This window comes from Nipponia nippon, unplaced genomic scaffold (genome assembly GCF_047370975.1).
Source record: "Nipponia nippon isolate SJK-2023a ecotype South Korea unplaced genomic scaffold, ASM4737097v1 scaffold_14, whole genome shotgun sequence".
Taxonomy (NCBI): Eukaryota; Metazoa; Chordata; class Aves; order Pelecaniformes; family Threskiornithidae; genus Nipponia; species Nipponia nippon.
The window spans coordinates 2120227-2140867 of record NW_028262330.1 but is presented as its reverse complement, the minus strand read 5'-3'; the positions used below and the strand labels follow the sequence as shown (position 1 = coordinate 2140867).

Genomic DNA, 20641 nt, shown 5'->3' with positions numbered 1-20641 from the left:
ATATTTTACTCCCCCCCAAAATAAAATTTTGGGCTTGTTCTGTGCGTCCAGTTTTTTAAAACAAAGTTTTAGAAATGCAAATGTTTCTCAAATTCCTTTACTATGGCCAAGATGAAGCCTAAAAAGCCCTTGATGTATTGAAAGAACTATAGACCAAAATTCCTCTAATGCACTCCAACATCCACTTACATCTGCACAGATCCATTAAATATTCAGCCACAAGCTTATCACTCGAGTTCATCAGGACTGAAGATAAAACTCAGCACCAATATTTGACAGCCTGATGCTAAAAGATTATCTACTGAGAAATAATCTAATCACTGTTCTTTGATATTGGAATCCTTGGCAGGAGGCAAAGGAAAGGAATACCAAATTGATCTCAATTACTTTAAGGGGTTTCCTCTCGCAGAAGGGAGTTCAGTGTCGAGATTATCTTGCACTTCTGCTTATTTGCTACCGGGTTGACGACTAAGTTTTCAAATATTCCAGTCTCGGAGGAGAGAAATGAGAGACTTTGGGAGGCATGCTTAACACAGGAACAGAACAGCCTCTCCCGCTCTTAAAGAGGTCAGACTGCGGTTGAGGAAATCTTGAGGTACCCTGGTGAAAGGAGAGGGCGTTTGCCGGGGAGGCAGGGGAGGGTCAGGTCTGACGGACAGGAAGAGACTCCGGGGAGAAGCCGAAAAGCCCGGGGCGAAAGAGGGAACTCCCGAGCCCTTACCCTCCACTTACCTTAAGGATATCGCCCCGTTTGAAGCTCAGCTCGTCGTCCGCGGTGGCTTTGAAGTCGTACTTGGCGATGGCTTCCATGCTGGGGCTGCCGCGCACGGCGGTGGGCAGGAAGCGCTCCCCGAAGCCTCCGCTCCTCCCGCGGCGGCTCCCGGCTCAGCCCTCCCGCGGCCCGGCTCCGTCCGAGGCGCCGGCCCCGTCTCTCACATACAGGGAGGCCGGGGGACGATCCGCCCTAGGGGAGGGGGAGGAGGAGGAAGAGACGGGCCATTAGGGGAAGTGGCACGGATCGATGGCCGGGGCCGCGCCCAGCGCCGCTCCCTCCGCCCGGCGCGGCGCGGCCGCCGCTTCCTCCCGCCGCCGCTCGCCCAGGCCCGGCTCGCCCGAGTGACACCTCCCGCGGCCAATGGCGGCCCCGGGGGCGGGAGGCGGCACCGCGGCCGGCACCGGCCCGCCGGGAGGAGCTGCCCGCCCCGCGGCAGCCGCCGGCCCTCGCCCCCCGCCCCGGGGGGAGGCGGGCGGGCAGGGCCGGCCGCCGGCGCCGCTCCGCTCCGGCCGCCGGACCCCGGGAGGGCAGATCCTCCCCGCTCCCGCCCGGCACCGCCTCTCAGCCGCTCCGCAGGCGGGGGGACACGGCGAGACGGCCCGGCGGCGGGGCCGGGAGGCAGCGCCGAGCCCGCGGCGGAGGGAGGGAGGCAGGCGGCTGCCCAGGGGCGATGCGCTCCTCTCCCCCGCCGCGGCGCCGGGCAGGACCGGCCTGAGCCGCGGCGTGCGGCAGTAACGGGGGCTTCCCTTCACGCAGCTCGGATCCATCGAAATACAGCCAGTCAGACAAAGCAGGGAACGCTTCCACCGGTCCTCTATACCAGGACTTTCTCGGAATTGAAATGCCCATCGAAAAGCATCCTAAAATACTGCTACAGAGGGACAGAACTTTGGGCTCACTCTAATGTAAAAGCAACCACCCTGAAACTCCGGCGTCTTGAGCAGCAGAACGTGTTAAGAAAGCTTCATAAGCACAGCATGAAAATCAGCAAGTTTGCCTGTCTCTTATGGGCCCAGAGAAATGACATCAAACCTGGCAAGGCAAATACAGGCACTCTGAAACCACTGAAGAGGCTTATATCTTGATCTCAGGTTAGAATAGGAAGGATCTAATCTAACTCCAGCTACGTTCGATAGCAGAGACTGTAAGGGATCAGAAAAAGAGTCAAGTGAGAGAGTCTGTAAGTTAAAAACCACCACAAACACCCCTCTGAAGGGCCAGCAGGGAGCTGGCACTCGCCGATGACAACTCAAGAGAGACGGGATCTGGCGAACGCCAGCGAACCCGTGCACCTGCTAACGCAGTCGCTGCGCTTACGGCCCAGAAAGAGCCCCGCGAGGCACAAAGGCAGCAGATGGCAATACTATTTTCTCATTTCGGAGAAAAACCTGCCTTACATAAATGCCGTTCAGCAATTAACGTGCTCGTATTCCACAAGTCCCATGCTTGCCCAACCCTCAGCTCCCCATAAAGAATAAGGAAGCTCAAGGCAAACGCCCCAACTACGATTTCTTCCCAGGACACGGGCAGAATGAGAAGAGGTATTTACGGGATTTACCTTGATCAAAAAAAGACCAGCTTAGCCAAGTCCCCACGTGGACAGGGTTTTCTTCGGCACTCCTACCCAGCATTACTGAAACGTCAGTCAGACCGACAAAGCTGTCAGCAGCCGCGAAGATCACAATCGCAACGGATTGTGCCCGCGCCACTGCGACTCCTGGAAACGAACACGCTGGGTCCGGGCTTTGACCCCCACACGTAATTAAAACCAAAAAGCGTATCGTCTTAGCTACATTATGATGATTCTAAAATACTTAATTTTAGTTTCAATGCTGATGAAAAAGCACCTGTCTTTCTGATGTCAGTCTTCCACGCTGTACCAGCATACTCATACAAACAACAACCTCCCTTCGCCGGGAACATCTTCCCTTTGCCAGCCTCTATGGCGCTCGGTCACCACCTCCTCATCTTTGTCACCTGGCCTCTTTGGGTTTTAACTGACGGTATTTATAATTTTCTGCTATTGTAGCAATATTAAGGAGCAACACGAATGATCGCGTGTGAAGCAATGGAAAATGCAAACATCTGTTCAAGCATACCGTCTGTACGTCCTGTACGCTTCATGGTAAATGTCATCGGTTTCTATTCCTTCATAAAGGATTAATAACACTGGCAGCAAAGTTTTGGTGTCTCAAACAGCACAATGCTGCCTTGGAAGGTGTGGATCATTACACGGGCACGCAAACACCGTCAGCTACGGGAACACTGCTTGAAAACCCCAAGTTCCAAACCTAAGAACGTAACAGCAAGTTGCACAACTTAAAGAATACGTTATAGGCTCAAGACACATTTAAAGAAAGAAATGACTGCCAACCGGTAAATGTTCCTTTCTTTGGGGTACACAAGTATATTGCTACCTAGTACTGCATTAGCATCTAAGATTTTTTTTTACCTGAAGGAGTTAATACACAGCTTTCTTAGAGAAACTGATGCAGCATTTCCAAGAACTACACTGGCATTTCCCTGAGCTTAGCAATAGCACAACGTTGGGAAATTTTCCAGCACAATTCAAGATGAAAGAGATTCATCACGTAATTTTCTTCAAACATGCATTCATATTACCACCACCATCACATATATTGTCAGCATACAAAGGAGTCACGTTTCCAGGTAACGATGCTAACAACAGCTGCAGCGTAGAACAAAACTTTAACCATCATGACTTTAGGCAAAAGCGTAGCTGAAGTTTAGGCACGAAGGTTACACGTAAATCAGGGAAAAGCTTTGACAATATTAAACCAAGATACTTATGCAGCAAATGTCAGAAAAGGTAAACTTAGAACATCAATTCCCTTGAAGTCACTTAGAAAGCATCTGCTGCTCACTAATCTTATTAAATAAGTTCTTATAGGCAGTCAGCCACATAATGATTAAAATACAAACAAACCAACTGCACAACAAGGGAAAAATAAGCTTACTGGGGAAGCAGCTTGCGCTAGGTCTCTGCCCACTGAGAGCACAGCTGTAGGTATTTGTTTTGGGCAGACAGCAGCGAAACGGGACACGTTGCAAATCCTACAGCGTACCCCAGCTCCACAGACTTCAAACAGAATAAGATAGGTATGAATGAACCACAGCCAAAATACGAATACACGTAACAAGAATCATCGTATGATCTTACTAGAGAAATGACTAAGATTTCTCAGAACATCAGTATGTTTTCCACCTCCTGCCTTACTGTGATTTGGGGCAAGATACTTCTCTTGCTCTTAAAAAAATCTGGGAGGGGGGAGAGGAAGGAAAGGCAGCAGATGCAGCCAACAGTAAATTCTTGTTAGCAATACAGTGCTGCAGCTCAGGATGGAACATAAGTAACTGTAAATACAAACCTCCCGGTGGTAGCCAACAGGAAACAATTCTCACGTTCTTTTCAACAGCTATTTCAAAAAACACACAAGCAAAGGTAGGCTTTTTATACTGCTCTTACAGTAGATTTTTTCTATACTTTATATATTTTTAATATACTTTATACGTATTTTTATATGTTTTTCCTAGCAAGTGAGAGCTTTCTCATCGTTCTCTTTCCACTGTTTTACTGTTCTTCTGGAAAGTGATACAGGCAGGAATAGAAAACCAGACAGCTTAGAAAAGCCAAAGCGAGGGAAGAAAGAAGATACCTTCAGTGGAAGATTTTGCAAAGAATCAGATCCTAAGCTTCATCAGCTGTTACAGGACAAAACATTACTGAGGGTGGTGGAAAGAAAAATGTGTGGATACATCATCTGGAAGACATGCAGAAATGTTAAGTGTCAGGCTCCAGACAAAAGAATAGAAAGAAAAAAATCATAAGGGCAGAGCACTAATTCAAATTAGCCAAATAAGGAAGTATAACACAATAAATGAACGAGGTAAAATATAAATTAAATTGTCAACATATAAAACCCAGAACATTCAGGGTCATAGATGATACTCATGACCTACTAGCTTAACACGGTTCGACTTCCTTAAGCACGTCTTGTCAGAGAACAACTCAAGATATCAGTTACAAAACCAGGCTACAGCAACAAAGCACAGATAATATTTATCAGATCAAATCATTTTATCAGGTAATAGAAAACTTCACCTCTGCCAAAATTTATTTATTGCCACTTTTTTTTTCTTATTTTAAACTGCATAAAGCAGCTTTAAATGTTACAGGCTTGCCTGGTATTATGAAATACTTAAAACATTACATGACTTAATCATCATAGGAGACGATAATAATTGAAAGGTCTCTTTTTAGCACAAATTCTCAATATCCAAAGCTTGCGCAGAAATCGATTACAAACACCACTGTTGTTTGAAGAAGATTAACAACCTGTGACCCTTCAAATTTTGGCCCTCGACCACAGGCATTTAATAATTTTTAAAACAAGACATGAACTTCCCTAACACTATATTTATCTATGAATTGCTCTCCCAGTTATTAACTGTGCTTCAGAATATTCTTCTCTTTAGGTTATAAAAGAGATGTCTGAGTCAGATGTTGTGGGAGTTAACAAGACAGCATCCTTGTCTTCTACAGGTTATTTGAAACTCTACTGGCAAGTTAGACCTTATCCCACAAAACCAACACTGAATCTCAAGCAGGAAGTTCAAAAGAGAAAGAAGAAGCCAAGAGAAAAACGCCTTTATCACAGAAACTCATGCTTGAAGCATGACCCAAAAGGTCTTCGGAGACAGGAAGGTGGGGATGTTAACCTGCCGACGAGGTATTCACAACCTTTTAACCTTCGGAAGCGACCCGAAGTTAGGGAACGCTTCTGGGGAATATCAAAAATCAGCCCCAAGAACCACCACCAGCCAACGCTCCACGGACGAACGGCAAAGAGGGGAGCGGCCCGAGACTACAACCCGTCCGGGGTCCCGAGGTCGGAGCGCGGTAGGGAGAGCCAGGGAACCTCGCCCAGCAGAAACCGCCTCTACCGCCCGGGACCTCGTTCCGCCCCCCGCCCCGGGCCAGCCCCGCTCCGCACGGCCCGCGCCCCCGAGGAGCCCCGGCGCCCCGGGAGGGTGGGGGCCGGCCGGGGCGCAGGCCCCGCAGCCCCGGGACAGCGCTGAGGCGACTCCCGCGGAGCACAGCGGGGAGCTCGGAACACCCCGGGGGCCCAGGCCGCGGCACCGGGGGACGCCCGCCGCCAGGGCTCAGCGTGTCGGCCCCCGCCCCGGCAGGGCCCGCGGTGGGCAAGGGAGCCGGGGCCCCGCCGGGAAGGGCCTTCCCCGCGCCGCACCGGGGCTGGGGGGGATCGGCGGCCCGCCGCCCGCCCTCCACACACACCCGCACCCCCGACTCACCGCGCAGCGCTGGGGGCGCCGCCCCGCCCGAGGGTCCTCGCCGCCTGGCCCGGCCCCGCGCGGCCCCTCCCGGCCGCCCCTCCAGCGCCGCCTCGGCTGCCGCTACGGCCCCGTCCCGCGGCCCCCCCCGCCCGCCGCGCCGCCGCCGCCGCCGCCTGCTCCGCCGCCGTTCCCGCAGCAACTCTCGCGAGAGCGGCCCTGTCAGCCGCCCGTCGCGATCGCCGCCCGTCCCGCCCACCGCGGCACAGGCGCCTGCGCGATCGCCTCCCCGCGCCGAGGGCGGGCGCCCCCCGCGCATGCGCAGGAGCGGCGGCGGTGGAAGGCGGAGCGGCGGGGAGGAGGGCGGCGGGCCGGGGCCGCCCTGCCCGCAGCCGCCGGGCAGAGCCCCCGAGGCCGGCCCGACGCCCCACGGCCGGCCCGACCCGGGCACCGCGCCCCACGGCCGGCCTCGCCGCGGGATCTGTGCAGAAGCGAGCGGGGAGAGGCAGCAGCCGAGGGACCGAGCCCTCGCCAGCATCGCCGTGATCGAGGGCCACAAAAACGGTGCGAGGGATGGAGCAGCTCTCCTGTGAGGACAGGCTGAGAGCTGGCATTGTTCAGCCTGGAGAAGAGAAGGCTCTGGAAGACCTTATTGCAGCCTTCAGTACCTGAAGGGGGCCTACAAGAAAGATGGGGACAGTCTTTTTAGCAATGCCTGCCGCGACAGGACAAGGGGTGATGGCTTTAAACTAGAGGAGGGCAGATTTAGACTAAACACAAGGAAAAAATTTTTCACGATAAGGGTGGTGAAACACTGGCAGGGGTTGCCCAGAGAGGTGGGAGATGCCCCATCCCTGGAAACATTCAAGGCCAGGCTGGATGGGGCTCTGAGCACCCTGATCTGGTTGAAGCTGTCCCTGCCCATGGCAGGGGGATGGACTGGGTGGCCTGGAAAGGGCCCTGCCATCCCAAAGCATTCTGTGGTTCTATGATTCCATGTGCAATGTTGGACCATATGAATCCCCCCAGGAGGGAGGCCACGAGTACGGGCTTCTGGAGGTGAAACCGCTCCGTGCTTGTGCCAAGTATTTGCCTCATTTTCCTGTGCCTCCACTTGCCTGTAGGACGGGGCAGTCTGCCTCACCATGGAGCTAGCAAGGAGAAATTCATTTAGAAGCTACCTGTAACTACCAGGGAAAACTCCACGCCAGCCTTAAAGCCGAGCTTGTCCACACAGTGTTTGAGCGGCACTGAGGGGTGCGGAACCACTCACCGAACTCAAAAGAACACACCTGGTAGAGCCATTACTTGACAACCATCCTCCCTTCTGAGCACGGATTAAGGCACCCGTGCTGCAGGAAAAAAAAACCGCAACAGCGTGATCACACATTGCAATTAAAATATGCACAGAGGGCAAAATTCAGATTGCACAGGCAGCTAATTCCAGGGTTTAACTATATGACCCTCCTAACATTCTTTTAGCTTGAAAAGACTCTAATTACAACATAAAGCAGAACAGTTGCTTAGGGAAACATCAGAGCTCAATTCCTCAATAAAGCCACTGAGTAAAAAAAGCTTTCCCCTGGCTCTGGAGAGGAACACTAGTTTTGGAACTAGAGGCTTTCTACAACTGTACTCCCACTCCCCTGAAAGGATGAGCCAACTATAGGGATTACTTAGTTATTTTTTTTCCTCCGTTTTGGGATAGGTTGTTCCCCACCCCCCCATCCCCCAAAACATGCTGAGATTGGGAATGTGGGGTCCAAGCACAGCACGTATCAGAGTATCGAGGCATAAGCTGCAGAGTTCACCTCTGGGCTCATGTAAATTCAGGTTTTTTCTGGACCAGGGTCTGGGTTCAAGACTACATCTCATTTAGGCATAGATAATTGATATTTTGTTTTATGAGAGATGCATATGTTTAGCCTCTAATTACACCCACTTTCTTTTTTTAAGTAAACCACCACAGTGGTTGATCTCCCCGGCAGTTCTCTGCAGGGGGGGTGTCATGGTTTCATCCATACCACGATTCAGATAACATCAGAATATATACTGCGACCTCATACAATTTGGCTTACAAACCATGTTCTGCAAACATTGCCTGCTGACATTCTCATTCTAAATGCTTAAGCAGCTTGATAAAGATTCCCGAGAGGTTATTTTTGGATGAAATTTGTGGTTTAAACCTTTAGCAAGATCATTTTCTCCTCCTAATAGCATTGTACTTAAAGGGCTTTAACTTCTTGCCGGATTTGGGTGTTGGGGGAAGGTGTGAATTCTCCCAATACTTCATTCAAAAATTGGAAAGGGTGGAGAAAAAGAGCTATAGGAGTGGAGGATGCTACAAATGTTTCAGATGTTCTTTCTGAGGATGCAGAAGTGATTCATCTAGGATGACAAAAAGATTGATGAAATCGGAGCTATATTCCAAGATCCCTCAAGTCCCCAGTACTTGTTCCTAGAACAGGCTTACAGAATCTCTGGTTTCGTGTATGACCTCAAAATGAGGATTTAGAAGTTCTTAGTAAGCCTTCGATCAGTTAAACAACATCTTCTCCGAAAAGTTATAGCAGCTACTTTTAGCCAGACTTGAAAAGCCAGATATGGCTAACAGCTGCCAGTTGAATGATAGCTACTTTAAGAGGCTGCAGCTGCCCGACTTTAAAAGGGCAGTCCCAGAAAACCAAACAAGCAACAAATTTTAGAAATAGCAGAGATCAAAGTGTTATAGAAAGATATTCCTGATAAAGGAGTTGCTGAGATATACTTGCTTGCAAACCAGTTAATGTAGAATGTTCCCCCAGCTTGCAAACAAGCTAATGCTTTAGAAAAATACACAACTTACTGTGCAAATACCGGGCAGCTTCACTGCAGCAAAAGCTGAAATCCTGGCATAGCTGTAAGCAAGGGTGGAAAAGGCAACAGAGACATTGTTTTGCTAGAGGATCAATTTCAAATGTTTTTTTGTAGTCTAGGAATAGCTTGAATTTTCTATGACAGTTTGTGGTGATAAAATATAATCTAAGATTAGCTCTGAGTATTTTAAGAAGTACTAAGGGTAAGAAAAATCTTGGTGTCTGACATTTCTTTTGGATACCTTTTTAAACTTCTCAGAGCAGTCTGGGGAAATAAATGTATGTTTTTTGCTATGAATAGATCAGAGGAATATTTGTTAAAAACTATTTTTGCGTAAGCAGCCACTCAAGGTTTAAAACTGCTGCTTGGAATATTCATATCAATACCATGTTACTGATTAAAGACAATAGTTACTGATGACATGAAGTAACAGCAGTTGTGTTCGCGCAAATGTTACCGAAGACAAACCACAGTGATAATACGTGCCTTATCTTGACACGGTCTTTAAACTATGCTCCATTAGTATCTGTGTCCTTGCAATGGAATTTAATTATTGTGGAAACTTTTATGTTATTAGGACTCGGAACTCCCACTGTATGTCATCTAAAGATTAACTTTTTCTAGTGTTGTCACAGCAAATGCGTGACCTTAGCATATGTTGTCGTAACATACTGCTTCTCCAGACGAGCAACTCCAGCACGTATTAAGAGATACCGATGTACGCGCTCCTAATTTTTGTCACCATTTTAGCGCTACTGTATGCGGTAAATGTACTTCTTTGTAGGGCTGATGCAAGAAGCTAAATGCTAACCAGGAAGATATTCTAGACTGTTTCTTTTCATTCAAAGGAATAAAGAAGTGACCTCTCACTCCCACTTGCTGAGAGCATCAACACATGCAACTTCAAAGGTGGTTTTGAAAACTAAGCGTCAGAGCTTAAATTGGAGCCCAGGGGCCTCTGCCTCAAACGAAAGAGCAACTGGGAACTATTGGGAGAGCTATTGAACTTAGAGAGGGTTCATAGTCAGAAAATATTTGCTCTAGCTTTGATTCATATCTGTTCTCTCTATTGGCAAACACAAGTTAAAAGCTTGTGAACTGACACAGTAATGAAAGAATGAGCTAGTGTGGTCTCCATGTTCTGCGCGCATTGCGAGCAAATTTACCTACGGCAGAATCTTTCTGGTGATAGTGCAAGACACAAAGAGCCCAGAAAGCGATCATATCTCAGGTGGAGCGGAGGCTGCAACAAGAAAAATCCAAGCTTGAGTGGAGAACAAATGATCTTTAATTTGCAGTTCCTTAATTTGTAGATGTTAACTTGATGCAAAGTTGCATGAGGCCAAATTCTTTAAGGCTTCCAATCAATCGAGGAAAAAATCTAACATCTGAGTACTTTAGATACTGTCAGTATCAAAGATAAAACGGGGTGGGTGTGATTCCCTTGAGCATGAGTAGGAACTACTTGGTGGTTGCTGGCATCTAACATCACATCCCAGCTCTAACAGAAGGAGCCTCTGGCCCTGGGTAAGTCCTTGTCCATCAGCGCTGGTGTTTCACAGACGGATCACCTTCTCGACAAACTTCCCAAATGTACGCAACTTCTTTACAACGATGTGGCTTAACCCTACATTCCACGTGCTTCAGCCTCCGTGTCTTCTGAACCACAGGCAGAGGAAGCTTTCCTGCTAGAGCTCTCCAAGATATCTCACTTCATCCTTTCTGTAGTCTTCACATTTGTTCCTAGGCCCATTCTCCTCAGACACGAGGATCTGCGAGCATCATGAACTTCAATACACAATTACCAATTGAAGGAACTTTGTGCCTGTTTCAATGATTTTTTTAATGGCATCTGGCACAATAATTGTAATAAAATACATTGCTAATATGCACCTTTCTTCCTCTGACACATTTCCTGATTTCAAAGAATTGTAGTGATCTATTTTTTTTTTTAAAGCGAAACCCTGACTGGCTCAACACATCTGAAGATGCTCAAGATTTCCCATTGTGATTCTGCGTTCTATTGCTGCAGTTCACATAGCATCACACTATGTTATCACAGTTGTATATAAGCAGCCTGACACATGAACCAGGAGAGGAAGCTTCCTCCCATAGAAAACAATTCAGACAATCTGCTACAGGGAATGTAGAATAGATGTAGATAACTCAAGATAGCCCCGATCAATTTTCTTGCAAGCTCAAAATTTAATGCCGTAAGACTGTTCTGACAGCTGTAGGGACACTGACTTGCTATATACCTCTGAGATGAGCAGGAATAAAGTGGGTGCGGCAAATAGGGGAATGCCAGGAATGTAGGCAGAGCAAGGAGGGAATGCTGGGAGCGGGGCTGTTGATATTTGCTGCATGAACATTACCTTCATGCCTTTTTTCTTCTCACATCAACCCATGTTGGGCTCAGTGTAATAATCAAGCCAGGGACATTAGCCATAAAATCGAAAACTATTCCATTTACTAGATGTTTGAGCCTGTCTTGGAGCAGAAGTTGCTTCACCAAACATGCCTGATGCAACGACAGAGGAATGAGTATGACCTGCTCTAGGAAGATGCTGGATACCTTGAGAAAACCTAGCATCTAGCTGCTAGTCAGGCCCCAAGCAACAGACCTGCAGATACTACTTACAGATAGAAAAGGCAACAAATCCCCTTCATTCATAATTAAATATTAAAACGGTCACCAAACAAGCTTGGCCCATTGACGGAGTCTACAAGACTTAACTGGTATTACCAGAGTTTCTCTAAAATCTTAATCCAAGATCTAGGTTTCTGGTCTATATATAGGATTCCCCCACATGCCTGTATCTGGAACATTGTGTGACAGCACTAATTAGAGAATCAGACAGCAAAACTACGGAAAAAAACCTGTCCAAATTTGTTTTCTGTGTCTATTCTTTAGAGAGCAGGACAGCGAACGGATTGGATAACTACTTTGCTGTGTATTGACTACTTATTTTCATTTTCGCTTGCAGCTTTGTGTTAGTGATAAAGGCAACAAAATCAAAGGGATATATAGATGTATACACTTATACACAATATAAATATCCACATTCTGCAAGTGGGGAATCAGAGGCACAGAGGGCTTGCCCAAAGCCATACAATAAACCAACGCCACAACGTTCAACAGCATTAGGAACAGAATTTATAGTTCTTGACTTCTGAGCCTTGCTGTAACCATCAGCCAGCTCGCCCTGCTCAGAACCCCTCCTAACGCTCTGTTCTGGCTTTCTCACGTACATATTGAAATGTTATCACAACTGTCTGCTGCTGTGAATCTGTCCAAGTGCAGTAAATAAGTGTTGGTACTTGTGACCCAGACAGAACAGCTGATCTGCCAAAACAGCTTCACAATTTTACTCATTACAGATCTCAAGAGCACTTGTGAAGCAGCTTAATCACCATGTGAGACAAACAGGGACTGTTCTGACTTTTATAGACCAAGAGACAAGAAAAGTTAGCTTAGCCTCAAAACTAGCAGAAAAAAAGGGCCGAAACAAAACCACCCATCAGTCTTACACTAAAGCTGAGTGAACTAGGAAGAATGTAACAAAAGCAGATTCCCTTCCGTACCACATGTGTTTCTATGGTCACAAAGAGAAGGACAAGATTGTTATAAAAATGACTATGTAGGAAACGCTGCTTAACCTGGGAACTGTAATAGCCATTGCTGACATTAAGAAATTAAACAATAAAATGAGTTGGCTGGGGTCACCCAGAGCTGCTTAAGCTCTGAAAGAAATCTGTAAAAGGGAACCAGATCCAACTATAGTGTGCCATCTCCCTTTCTTTAGTACAAAAGGGCTTCTGCTTTCTTCCTACTCCCAATTCAGTCATCTGTCATTTTCAGGACAGCTTGGAATTGTCAGTTCAATTACCTTTCAGTTTGGAGAAAAACAAAGCAGATGCTGTTTATTACCAAAAGGCAGAATCTCCCTCTTCTGAGGAATATATCATCTCACTTATTTTTTATAATTAGGCATTGAATTATGTGTATCCCCCTTATTTATTAAAAAAATACATAGGAGCTGGGAAGTAATATCGTTCAGCTAAAATGAAATGCTATCTTCCCTTCAGCTTTGGTAGAGGTGTTGGTCAACTCAACTACTGCTTTTAATTTTTAAGACTCAGACAGCTTTTGTATCAATCTTCCCCTTTTAATTCTTCTTATCACTACACACATATTAGAAATATTGTCAGTTCCTAGCATCTGTCATGAAATGTGCAAATGGGCAGGGGAATCAGACATACAGCAATTGCCTTTTCTAAACAATACAAAATTCTCTCTACCAATTTAATTCATTTTTAAATTATTTTTGCACTACTGCTCAGAAATGCTACTCATCAAATATTGATTAAAATGCAACTTCCACATCTTGCCAGAGAGCTTAACTAAAAAAAAAAAAAGGCAAAGAAAGATTTTTTTGCATACAATACCTGCTTTAAAGTGGTCCTACTCAAATTTTCATGTCTGCTCTACCCGCAGCAGCACACTGATGAGGACTGACTGAAAGGCACATACAGGGAGGTCAAATAGTTCCCTTAGATCTGTCAGGCACTGCAAGCCATTCAGAGGCGGAAGCTTACTGCAGACCAAGCCATCTCTCTGCCCATATGTTGTGGTCCCAAGAGGAGACAGTATATCCCTGCGCTGAAGACATGGTGAGCATGAAATTAAGCTTTTTCAGACTATACACATAGGTTTGCAGTAGCCGTTTCATTTCTGTAAATTCATTTCCTAGCAAAATGATATAGGAGGCCTTTACACAGTGAAACAATTCCAAGAAGTACAAGGATGTGGGGGAAAAAAAAAAACCAAAACCAAACAAAAACCAAACCACCCAAGGAATAGTTTTAATAGCTATTTTGAAGCAAGTATGGAAAGTGATCTTAATTTGTAGGCAAAATTGACTGATCTGAGCTTTCCGTATCAGAATATTACATTACTGTAAGCATCCAGAAGTAACATTATCTTGTTTACCTTTAGACCATTCATTCACAATTCTGTAATATTAAAAAATAGAGAGGATGACTACTTAACGTAAGACAGCATTTTCTTGTAGAACAGGTCTTTACACCAGAGTTCTCAGATCCAAAAATCATACCAGTTTAGTGCCTCTCGAGTACTTCACAGCATTTGCCTTTTGAGTTTTCCCTTTGTCATCTGAGTACTGGAATACCTGGGAGAAGTGCTCTCTGGATACCTGTCCTATTTCTGAATCCATAGCAACATTGTCCAATTCAAGGGTGTTTCTGCTCTTCCAACCATCCTTGTAACAATGCATTTTGATAATGTTTTTCACATCTCAACAAGCTCTACAAGCACCAGGTCCCTAAATCACTCAGAGGAACAGTTAGATCAGGTTTACCAAGGAGGAAATAAAGGCACAAACAGGTGAAAGGTCCAGTCTATCAGCCCCTATAACTGCATGTCTCCGACAGAAATCCTATATACAGCATACCTGTGAGTGAAAACAGGTTTTATTAGTGGCTTGTTCAAGACCCACAGGGAATCAGTGTCAGAGGCAAAATAATCCAGACTCCGGATCTCTGTTCAAGATGTATCTTTACTCTGACCTTTTATTTAAAGCCTTCTACTAATTAGAGTAGATTTTATTGGGGGTGGAACAATCTAAAGAGGAACTAGCGAGATGCTTGTGCAGCACTAAGCACAACTCATGATCTTATGTTATTACAATTCCAGTAACACATTTATCCTCTTCCCCTTCCTCGTACTGTCTCTAAATTACGCCCTAAAATTCCCCAGACCTGCCATTTTATTTCCTTCTAAGACATCAAAAACACTTACAGCGTCACTCAAGCGTATTGGAGTTGTGGGGTTTTTTTTAACTGATTCTAGGGAATTGTTCTGGGTAACAACAAGCTCAGGAAAACCAGGAGTTTTGTGGCCTTCATTCTCCTCACTAAAATTTAGATTGCGTTTAAAAGAGCCAAAATCACACTTGTAGAACTCCTGTGCTCTGTATGTATATTCAATTCAGACACTGTGAATGTAGAATGTCTCAAAGGAGTATAGAGTACACTTCCAAAATACTACATTTGTGTCGAAAACTGCATCTGCAGGGAAAACAGTGCAGAGCTTAAGTTCTTTGTATAATTTATTGCCATAAAATTGCAAACAACTGCACCAGGCTTTGGCATCTGTAGTTTAGCACACTAACAAACATCAGTTTTGTAAAGAAAAGTCTCATATGGGAACTGTTGCATCACAACCTGCGATAATACAAGCTCTGCAATGAATTATAGGAACAGGAAAGGAATTAAAACTATGGGACCTGCATCTTTTCAATTTAGCCAGTCCACTACGAATTCAGAAGACAAACCCCAAATCTCTCTGAAGAATCTCTGTAGAAGTGGGCCACCTCTGCCTCACACCTCTCATTTCCTTTCCAGATTCTGCAGTGGCTTAGATTTCTCGTTAGATTACCGGCTTGGTACATTTGCGTGCTCGTTCCCACCATGGCTTCCTGCGCATCTGGCACCCAGTGCGGGCATCCACCTCATGGCTCCTTGGAGACCTCCAGTCGGTTGGTTACTCTACGGCAAAAGCGGCTTTTCAGAGGGAGATCTGCAGGTGTCACCCTCCCCTTGCAGAGGCACAGCCCTGGCAAAGGGACACCCCTTCTCCCTCATCCCCCCTTAACTGGGGCACCCACCACGGCCTGCCTTGGCCAAGGGGCTGGAGCCTTAGGCCACAGGCCGCTCTTGGGCTCTCTCCATCCCCTCACGCATTCCCTTCGCCCCCGGGTCACTTCACCGCCCCTCAGCACCGTCCCTCCGACGGCAGCCGCGGGGCCAGAGGGATGGCCGCTCTGCTGGCCGCCCCGCCGCCGGGGCCGAGCGGCCGCTCCTCACGGCTCAGCCCGCGCAGGCTCCCCTCAGGGCGAGCCCCGACCTGCCGCCAGGGCGGATGCTCGGCTTCGCGCGCCACCCTGCCCAAGCCAATCACCGCGCGGCGTACGGGAGGCCGCGCGGGATCCCACCAACCAGACACCGGCTTCTTGAGGCCGCCCCGAAGCGCCACCGCGGGTCCCCAGCGCCGTGGCGTCCCGCTTGCCAGTGACCCTGATGGCGGCCCCGGCGGCGCGGGGGGAGGCCCGGCGGGCGAGCGGCTCCCCCGCCGAGACTGCCCGGCGCGGCTGGTGAGTACGGGCCGAGCGGCGGCAGGGCGCGGCCGGGCTCCGTCCCGTCGGGGAGCGGGGCCGGGAGGGCCCGCGCTCCCTCAGCGGGATCCCCACCTCGGCCGGGGACTGCCCGCCATGGCGGGGGAGGCCCGAGGCAGAGCCGGCGGCGGTCCCGCCGCGCTGCCCCCCGTCCCTCGGGCCGGGCTCCCGCGCAGCGCCATTCCCCTCAGGCACCCTCCGTTGGCGGAGCGTTACCCAGCGGCTTATGAGGGAGAGGAAATTAAACAAAAACCATCCGAAAAAGGCGCTCCCACACGTGCTAGCGCCTCAGCTCAGCCGGCGGGGCTTCTCCCGCCGCCGCGGGCCGGACTGCGCCTCGCAGCGCCGCGGAGCATCCCCCGCCGGGCACCGGCTCCCTCGGCCCCGGGCGAGGGGCCCAGGCCGAGCCCCCGGCAGAGCAAAGCTGGGGGTGCGGCTGCAGCTTTGGACTCTGCCTTAGGGCTTGAGGGATGATCCCAAATTCCGACTAAACGCCTTCGCAGGTTTGCCTAGATCCCTTAGGAGCCTGGATAGCAGCCTCGACTCCACCAGTTGTTTCATTTTGCTTCACTCCTGCTCCTACCTCATCGCAGTCTTTTGAGCAGCAGAAGTTCACGGCACACTTCGTTTTGCCCCAGACGTCCAGTTGTTTGATTTCCAAAAGCTGGGATACATGCAGTTCTTGGATTACATTACTGCTGTTTGTCCATTGTTCAAGAGCTTTCTCCTATCGGGATAACACAGGCCATTATTGACAAGAAAAGGCCTAAAAAAATCCCAGTTAAAAATCCCATTACCTGAAGCACAAGAAGTTTGTCTTAGATGACACTATCTACCCAAAAGATAGCTACAGAGGAAGGGAAAACCTGCAGACAGGAGCGGATAGTGTTTTAGTTACGCATTTAAGACTCACTGAGTTTTCACAGGACAGCTTGTGCCACAGAAGAGTTTCTTTAAGTTAGTCTTATCAGTCTTAAAAGTTACCACGATAGCAGCTGATGAGCATAAGCACCCATCCATCTTCCCAAGGCAGCTACCAAGTAGTACATAGTTTCACATTTTCTGAGAAAAGGAAGCTGCTATGGCATGCTTGTCTAAAATCCTATTATTCTACAATTGCTGGGGGAAATAAAGTTCCTAGTTGAACAGACAGCTCCTACACGATGAGATACAGTGGTATAGTAATGCATGATCTCTATGAAAGAGTTTAGGTTCCTTAGAAATGCAAGTTTCTATATAAAGTTACTTAACAGCTGCTGTACTGCATTAAACTACAGGGCTTGCTGAAATACAGCAAAATTTGAACAACCTAGGAAGCAAACTACATTTACTTCCTAAGAAGCCTGCTTAATACAGGCATGCATATAAATGGCTACACTATGCTGGTTTCATGCAAGGTATCTTTTGTTCTGTAGAATACTGCTTTATATTTCTTTGTTCTCTTTTACTCAAGCGCATCAAAACACTTTACATAATGTTCTTCTTAACCGCGACCTTTCAAATAAACACATTGCCAACATTTTTCATCTGATGAGAAGATTAAGATATTAGGGCTTTTAGCCTAGGTCACAAAACAAATCAATATTGCTACTGCAAGTGGAACCAAGAAAACAAACCTCCCTCCCCTAATCTTCATATTACAGCTCTAAGTGTTTAAGTCTCTGCATCTTTGAGGCCACCCTTGTTTCTCTGAGAGTCCTACCCCAACTAGCTGCTAGAAGCCACAGTAAGCACTCCACAGACCAAGCTGCTCCAGGCAGAAGGACAGCCCTGGAGAAAGAGTGGGGTGTGAGGGGTTATATACCCTGTGGCTGGGTGGGACTGGCCAGGAGCCGGGCCAGGGCCACGGGGGATTGGCCAAAAGGCAAGTCCTTCTGTAGGGCTGGCCAAAAAGAGAGTCCTGCCTGGGCTGGGGCAGCATTGTCCTGCACCCAGGCCTGTGGAGAGCAGGGTTTGCTTTGGGTTAATGTCTGTGATAATGTATGGGACCATTTATACACTGCATACGGCACTTTGGATCTCTGTCTGGAATGCTCTTGAGTGAATGGTGGAGAGAAGTTCTTAAGGAGCTGCAGAAAGCTCCTCTGTTTTCCTTTCACAGTAGAGTGAGTCAGCTCACTGCCCTATTTCTAGACACAGTTCATCATACAAATGTTCATTATAAAACTTTCATGGAGCTTGTCGTGAGAATAGCAAAATACACGATCTACTGAACTGATCAGTGTCTTTTCTACATAACGGCCGTGCTTTGCTTTGAATGAATGTCTGAGCTTGGGCTCGTTAATGGCCTTCAGGTGCTGGGCCTGCTTTGGGGAACTCCCAGAAAACACCTTCCCATCAGCATGACATTTGTTAAATATCTTCAAATGGCAAACACTGGTGTAAGTGTTTTTGCCTAGATTTACTATAAACTATGCATATAACACCCTTATTTATAAACTGGAATTAAGAGCAAAAGCTGTGCTTTTATCTGTGAGTCAGTGTACTTCAGCAAAAATTGATTTGCCAGAAGGTCCTATAAATACAGCACGGGCTTTTTTATTTTATTTTGGGCTGCTGCCTTTTTGTGGTTTCCTACCATTTCAGGATTATTTTTTTAAATGGAGGTAGTTATACGATCCTGATTACCATAATAACCAATATCATGATGAATGACAGCTGTCACTTTTGCAATGAATTCTTCCATACATTTGCTGTAAAATGTTTTAGTTGTCACTCAAGGCATCGTGCCACAAAGCAGATGATGTCTCATCGCTCTGCAGAAGCTGGAGGGGCCCTTACAACTTTCAGAATTGTCCCTTTTGTTGCATTTTTCCCTTTGATCCAGACCGAATACATGCTGTGTCTTTCTGTGGCAGGCTTAGAGTACCTGAAGCAGAAAAGATAAAGCAATCCTTTAATTCCCAAACACTCTGTTGTTTTTTGTTTTTTGGTTTTTTTAACCAAGTAAGGAAAAATGAACACAGCAAATATCTTCCAGATTTACTATACCTTAATTTGAAACGGTATTGGCCCTTCTGGAAACAGTAACATAGACTAAACTAGTTTGATCATTCTTTTGGTCATATCCACCAATTACTTCTCAACTCACCAGAAAAGAAGTTAAAACAAAAAGAAATGTGTTCTTTTGATTGCGTAGCATCTTGTTTTACCAATCTTAGTCTTGCAAGTAAACTGATGTTCTGACTCTGACAAGCGTGCCAAAGCTATTTCCGCCTCCCCTTCTCCCTCCGTGTTGCTCAGCGTTCATTTTAAGCCACCACTGTCCTTTGAAACAAGTCTAATGTGCAAGTCCTGTGCTGAAGAAAGAACGGAGTCAGAGATTTTTTTAATTGGAAACCTCTCAGCAAGTAAGGTTTAAACAAAAATTAATTTCACGCCCAAAAGGCACACTTGTCAGTTGGAAGACAAATTTTAAGTTCATGTCAAGTTTAATCCTGTTCCTGATTCAATGTAGAATAGATCTCTCTCTCTAATTCCTGTCATTTGGCAAGGGAAGCAGAGACTGGGTGAAATACACTCCAGATACTTCACAGCCGTGCACAAATGAGATATTTGTCCACTACTGAGTTGATAATACTTAGCACATATACAGCGTTAGTTCAGAAGATCTCACTTCACAGCTACTAATACATTGACCTCACAGTTTCTCTCTGAAGCAGATATGCGTGTCCCTATCTATAATCTAGGGTTATTGAGGCAGAGAATGTTTAGCTGGCCCAAATTTTGACGAGTTTTTTCACAAGCAGATACTGAAGCCAAGAAGTGTGGCTGCCAGCTCCCTTGCTGTAATTATTCTGTGCTCTCAATTGGTCTCAAAAGCAATTGACACTATCACTTGATGCACCTTTGGAAGCCCCTAATCAGCAAATGTGCCCATGGTGCAAATTATCAGGCAGACATCAGCTACTCATGAGTAGGAAGACCGTATGGTTCTGCTGATAGCAAAACAATCAGCTCTAATCTAAGCCATTTTCTCCAAGGCAGCTGCTTTTTTGGTTATTATCTGTTCCCCCGTGTTTCTATTCTCGGTGACAGATCAGGCTTCTGTTCTTGAGGAATTCACTTTTGGCAGCAAGAAATGTTCAGACTCCCCATCATTCTTCATAGAGTAATCTATGTTGGGATTTTTCAGTAAATAACATGAATGCATCAGTGATTGAAAACTTTAGGGAAAACAGTATCATTAAGTTGATTTAATTTCCTCCCTAAAGACTTGCAGCTTCAGAAACACATTTTTCTTTGCACATGCTATAGGTTGTATAGTTATCTCCTCTTTCTATTTTGGTAGTTGTTTTCTAGGTTCTGTATGTAATGTATCATGCTGTATAGTTTCTTATTAAATTTCAACACTGATACCTCATACTGATGTTGTGAGGTCTGGTAAGTTGTTGTGCTTTGAAATCCTTAGATTTCAAAGGAGGATCTGAAAGCACCGTGTTTATTACCTATATAAATACACTGACTGCATGAGACAGTGTTATTCAAAAGATGATTAGGT

General features: G+C 46.7%; 1 protein-coding gene across 2 annotated transcripts in view; it reads right to left on the bottom strand.

Annotated features, from left to right (window-relative positions):
- The window catches only part of GRB2 (growth factor receptor bound protein 2), a 65098-nt gene extending 47188 nt beyond the window's left edge, over window positions 1-17910 (bottom strand). Inside the window, exons 1-4 of one of the 2 annotated variants that reach the window (XM_087750862.1) lie at window positions 17843-17910; window positions 16724-16867; window positions 15405-15514; window positions 733-964 (exon numbers count right to left, since the gene is read on the bottom strand). In XM_087750862.1, coding sequence (XP_087606988.1) covers window positions 733-810 — 78 coding nt within the window. In that variant the 5' untranslated portion in view covers window positions 811-964; window positions 15405-15514; window positions 16724-16867; window positions 17843-17910. Of the gene's footprint in view, window positions 1-732; window positions 965-6109; window positions 6270-15404; window positions 15515-16723; window positions 16868-17842 lie in introns of those variants that run through there. The other variant, XM_087750861.1, reaches the window with a different exon arrangement.
- Between the last annotated feature and the right edge of the window lie 2731 nt (window positions 17911-20641).